The sequence below is a fragment of the Electrophorus electricus genome, chromosome 6, assembly GCF_041902795.1.
Source record: "Electrophorus electricus isolate QZ-2024a chromosome 6, ASM4190279v1, whole genome shotgun sequence".
NCBI classification, from domain to species: domain Eukaryota; kingdom Metazoa; phylum Chordata; class Actinopteri; order Gymnotiformes; family Gymnotidae; genus Electrophorus; species Electrophorus electricus.
Window position 1 is genome coordinate 27,974,887 of NC_137502.1, and position 6,106 is coordinate 27,980,992.

At 38.1% G+C, this 6,106-nt stretch overlaps 1 protein-coding gene across 1 annotated transcript; it reads left to right on the plus strand.

The window, feature by feature from the left end:
- The first annotated feature begins 302 nt into the window (after nt 1–302).
- Nucleotides 303–5,752, plus strand: tmem200b (transmembrane protein 200B). Its single transcript, XM_027020706.3, has 2 exons — nt 303–744; nt 3,355–5,752. Exon 2 carries the CDS (start codon nt 3,396–3,398, stop codon nt 4,605–4,607), a length of 1,212 nt encoding a protein of 403 aa, XP_026876507.2. The 5' UTR covers nt 303–744; nt 3,355–3,395; the 3' UTR covers nt 4,608–5,752.
- The last annotated feature ends 354 nt before the right edge of the window (nt 5,753–6,106 follow it).

The following is a 6,106-nucleotide window of genomic DNA, read 5'->3' on the forward strand; positions in this document are numbered from 1 at the left end:
GTCTTTTTTTTGTGGAAAGTCCATTTTTTGTGTAAAACAAGCAACAAAAAATGATAGGCAACTAAACAATGTTGGCAAAGACTTGCTAATAATAATCACAATTTAATAACAATTTCTTTTCTCGTTTGTATTTATCAAGCTATTTATCAAGCTAATATCATTGCTGTATTCTTTTTTTTTCTGTCTTTGGCTTACTGACAGAATAGTGTTTCCGGCCTGGATACGACACATACTACATATAAAATCTTACATTACTGATGTGCAGCCAATACTTCTATAGGGGTTATTCTTACTAAAGATCTCTACGGACAACTGCTGCGCGACGTGAGTTCATTTTGAGAAACAAGCGAAAATTGATATATTACTTAAATATAAATCCAGGGCACTAGCTAGTGCGATGTTATCTGCAACGCATTTCATGGAATTACAGCGTTGTACATATTCACATGTCCTGAGTATAAAAAAGAAGTGGAACGCGAAGGAGGCGCTATTTTCTCATAATGATCGGAATAGACCAAAGAGAGGTTTTCTCGACTACGACCTCTGGGCTTTACGCATGGACTTCTGTCATTCCTGATGGATATTTTAATTGGTTTACTTGCATATATAAAGTTTTAATGTCTGTGTTGCTTTTCTGGCTTGACGGATACCAACCAGCATGCGAGGAGCGTCACTTCATGCACACGCACTTCTCGTACGTGTCTGGATTTATTGTCATCTGCTCAACTTCTAAATGCTTACTGGGTAAGAGGTTCTTAACGTGTGGCCGTCTCAAGAGTGAGTGGGATACAAGTAAGCTTATTTGTAGATATGAATACAGACGTTTTACAGCGTGACTAAGGCAAGTAACTAAGGCAAGTTGCTCACTTAAACATAAATCGTTAATAGGGTATTGATATTGTCCTAATATATGTACAATTAATATAACTAGAATGCCATTAGAGTAATTTTTATCTCGGGATACATCATCGAGATTTGACCTTATATAAGGTCAATAGCATCATCATTGAATAGCCTATTACCAATTTCAAGTTTAGTGTCATATCGATTAACATTTGGCCATTATAATCAGGTTTTTCTACGAATGAAAGGAGACTTATTTAAAAATGTCTCAGTGGAGGAATTGATAAATATATAAGAGCCATCGACCAAATTAAGTTTCTTCCGCTTAAATAAATGACCCAATGTAATTACCCATTTTCACAATAGACTAAAGCAACGTTCGATATCTGATTGAGTGTGAGTCAGTCAGCCTTCACACTGTGGAGGCATAAGAGAATATGGGAAACTCAATCAAGAGATACACAACTGAATATATCTGGCCACTTTAATAATTGGCAATGTATCTTGGGCACGAAAATTCAGACAGTCATCGCGAACCTATCCGCAATCGAAATGATTTCGTGGTATGTCGATTGTACCGTCAAACCGTTGTGGGACAGCAGCAGCAAAATTACCAAGTATGTAGTCGAATCCCACTACGTAACGGAGAGGGAGAAACATGCGCCACGTGACTTCAGTAAAAATTTAAGGGTCTACTTCGTCGAACATGGCAGTGACCATGCGGAGCTTCTCTTCCCTGTGACAGTGACTGGAAGCTAACTGTGTTTGACATATCAAATATGATTTAAGATCAGTAGCCGATCTGTAGCCGTGCCTTGGGAATTAAGTTTCTCCAATAAATAATATATCGTTGGAAATTATATAAACGTCGTTTATCTCTGGATTATAGAGTCAAAAGGCATTAAAAGAATAGTTTGGCAAAAAATTTACATAATGAAAACTACAGGCTGAGATAATTACACTCTTGTCTCAAATCATAGGTTGTGTATTAAAGAAACACAAAATACATTAAAATACATTTTTATGTGGTTTCTGCAATTGCATTACATACTATTGCCTAGAAAAATAGACAAAAATATGGACAAACTGTCTTTAGGGTGGCTACTGTTTTTGTTTGTTTTGTTTTTATAGATAACACTACATTATATCATACATTGCCAGAAACCACACAAGTCTCTGTGTGATGATTTTGGGATACAGTTTGTGACATGCTAATTGGTGGGAATAAACTTCCAGTACTTGTTATGTTAATCATGTAGCTGTAGTACTAATCTAAAGCCAAATGTGGATGCTAAACATGCCTGATTAACTTTATATGGGCTAAAGGGAAACTGTAAAATAGATAAAAAAAGAAAGAAAAAAGAAAATTGTGGTCAATGTGAAAAGAAATCTGGATTGTTTCAACCAATACCTTGACCACTGTATGAAAATGGGTAAGAAAATGGGTAATTTAAAAGGCAAATTATAAAAAATTTTTATTTTCTCCACAAATGTCAAAGGAATTCATGTGTCCTCCTGTCTCTTATTTTGAAGAGTGAATGTAAACCAGGACCTAGAATGCAAAATTAACAGAATATTTTCAAATCTGCCATATACTTGTACATCTTTCCGTAATTATGTTTTTGTTATTAAAAAATATAACAGTGTTTACCTGAGTATTGTTTACATCAGCAGAATGCAAATGTGAAAATTGGAATATCCAAAGTATTTTCTTTGGGGTTCCTTTGGGTTTAAACCACCCAAAGTCAGTAAGCAGAACTCAGACTTGTACTAATTTTTGTACTAGTTTTGTACTCATTCTGGCTAAAACATTAACTTTGTTATGAAAAAGTAATAACAATTCAGTTTCAAGCAGGCCAGCACTTAAAGTGCAAAAGCAAATATAACATTCTTCCATGGGTTTATAAGTTCTTCCAAGTGTTTTTTTTTTGTTTAAAAAGTATTAGCTATTACCTATTTCATATATTTATTGATCTCTGATCCCTACCAGGTACACAAGCAGGCAGGTACATTTCAAAGTGGAATGCCTGTTCCAGAACAGAAGTAATGGAAATAGATGAAAACAATTCTAAATCATTTAAACCTTTTATTATTTACAGAATCATGAGAAAAAGATTTACTAAGCCAAGAGAATTTCTTTCTTTTCCAGCTGTAAAGTTGGTCTGTAGTGGTTTAGAACATTTTCTAGATAAATCTCAATTATAATGCAGATAGGTAAACCTGACTACACCTCAATTATGATGTTTTTGAATGAACTGTGTATTCCCTTTTAGACACCTGGAAGCATTAGCAACTGTTTTGAGCAAAAAACCTTATAACATAAATAAAAACTTGATGTCAGTACATAAGAATACTTAAAGAAGGTTGTACTCCAAAGAAATTCTAAAGTACAGAACTATCCAGAGTACTAATTATAATACTGTCCCTGAATACCCAATTAAAATCTGTGCTCAAAGACACTCTTGCTTATTCTCTGTTACAGTATGTGATGTGATTCCTTCTCCCCTGCAGACTCCCATTAGGCTGTGGCCTTAAGAGGGAGAGCTGGAAGTATGGGAACTCAGAAGTCCCAAGGCCAGGTTCTAGCAACATCTTCTCGCCAGCGCTTGCCGCGCTTTGGACTACGCTCCCGAAGGAAGAAGGAGGGCGTGATCCAGGGTAAGCTGCGCATCCGCTCCATACCTGGGGCATTCCTGGTTCTGGGCATGGTAGTAGTGCTTGTTGGCACTGCGCTGGCAGTGGCAGGCTACTGGCCATACCGGGTACAGCATTCGGCAGTGGGTGCAATGGGTGATGGCCTCTCAGCCTCTCAGGCATCTGGATGGAGTCTAGGAGCCAAAGGACTATTCTCCACAGCCAGTCTGATCCACAGTGAGAGGATGAAACTCTTGGGCCCTGTTATAATGGGAGTGGGACTCTTCATACTCATTTGTGCTAATACAGTGTTGTATGAGAACCGAGACAGGGAGACTCAGATGCTTCTGGCTCAGATGCGGAGCGTGATCTGTTCTGTGTCCACTGCTGTGCCCTCGGCTGACCTTACACAGCTAAACTCACTGGCCAGGCAATACCAGTGGGTTCGCAGCCTGCCTGCAGCCCACCTGAATATCCTGTGCCTTCAAGAGCTAGCTTCTTCTGAGCCCTTGCTACAGGTCAAGACCACAGAGGAAGAGGGGGGTTTGCAGCAAACAAAAGTGCTGCACACTGAAGTCCTTCATCATCAAGAGTCGTCTGTCTATTCTTCCAACTCCTGCAACTCCAGCAAATTAGACTTCAACTCTCTGCACAGTGCAGAACATGGAGCCAGCTTTGGCCTGGAGCCTCAGCCTGAGTACCACTGTAAACTCAGCAACTTCCTGACCACGTCCTCTATGTCCACCCTGGAAGGGGAGGACTTAGAGTTAACCATGGTTCCTCCTAGGCGTTCCCACAGTATGACCTATAGGACTAACCCACACACAGTGCCCAAGGCTCTGGTTCATTTGGAGAACAGGGCTGTAAAGTCTGTGGTTCACCCCAGACATCTCATACGACAGCGTAGCTCAGAGGTTTGCATGAATATGCCAAGTGTGAGTGCAGTGACCCTTGACCTTGCACCTGTGGAGGAGCAGAGGCACCGTAGTTGGCCTTGGCTTGACCTTGGATATTCCAGGAGGTATCTCAAACTAGAAAACAAGGAGGACTCTGTGGACAAGTTACTAGATCAGCTTGAACAGCAGTGCTCACAATTGGATCAAAACTTTGGTTCAGGACCTTTCCAATGAGCACAGGTCTAACAATATGCCCAATCCCAGTTGTTTTGGTAAATTTCAAGGTCATGAGCTGATTCAAGGTTAGAAGCTGATATACTGAAAGGGAATAATCTAACATGAAAATTCTCTTAATCTTTAGCGATTTATGAAGTTCCCTTCTGACCATAAGAACTACTTGTTTCTCTGTCACAGCTTGATATCATGTTTGGCTTGATTCTTTTGGTTGTTCTGAGATGCAGTAGACATGCAAATCTAAAAGTAATTAACATTTTTCAACACAGTTCCTTTTGCCCTTGATGACATGGGTATATAAATACACAACAACTGAATAAAACACCAGTTGTTTTGTTTGATAAAAATGTTTTTAAAACTGAAAACATGATACATAGCCTGTGTTGTCATAGATGATTGGAAGAATTGGCTTATTTGTGTCTGAGTGGTCAGTTTAGTTTGGCAGTAATAAAGGAATATATTTGCTATTGTGGCAAATGTTCTGTTTGTTTCCAGGACCTTATACACAGCGTTTTTGAAAAGGAAAAGCAGTATGAAGGACAATTTGTGTTGTATTAATCTTAAGATTCCAATTTTGGAATAAGGATTTGCCCTCAATTTGTGATCAGACATTTACTCTATAAATAAAACAAACATTGATTGTTTAAAAACAAACAGAAAGAAATCACTCTTCTATTTGCTAAATTGTATTACAGATTGTTTCTTCTTATCCCATGTTTTTATTTAGTCTTGGTTCTCTGGAACATTCCACAGACTTATCCCACATTCCACTCCACACACCAGTGGTAGAAGAGAATTATAGACCATGAAAAGGTGATAAATGTTGTTGCATGCAGTAATGCTGGGACATGCTTACATTTTCCCTTTAGAAAGCAGAACTGAATTAATCTCTCATACATACAGAAGGAAGGTCTAGTTCTACTGGGTTTACTGAAACACGATGGTCTCTCTGTCTCTATTATGTTTCCTGTTTTGTATGCTGTGTGTGACAATTTGTGCTCTAAATGTACACTGAGCAAATATCTCCATTTTATTGGGTAGGCTGCTTACTTCCACCATTAAACTGAATTCCATGTCTATGTTGCAATAAAATGCAAAAAAAAAAAAGAAAAAAGAAATAGTAAAGTTGTGTCCGCGACTTACTATACTTGACCACTATATATATATATATATATATATATATATATATATATATATATATAACATTTTCAAATTTGTTGATATTATTTACATAGTAATACCACAAAAATGTTTAGACATAATATTAAGAAAAAAGCACATTCAACCTTAAGGTCCCCTTGCTTTCATTTCAAGCAACTGGAAGCATAGGAAGAAAAAACAGGGGGAAAGGAAGGAGTAACTCCCTCTTTGTAATTATCCTCAACAGTGCTCCTCTCTGAAGCCAATTTTCCCCCCTTATTAGACGTTATGGTTCCTTCTGGGCAGGTATGCGGTCTCTCGTGATCTCTTTTCATTTAATCGGTCATTTACAAGATGGC

What these genes read in the sequence shown, in the direction of transcription:
- tmem200b (XM_027020706.3), top strand. Translation starts at nt 3,396, where the DNA reads ATGGGAACTCAGAAGTCCCAAGGCCAGGTTCTAGCAACATCTTCTCGC.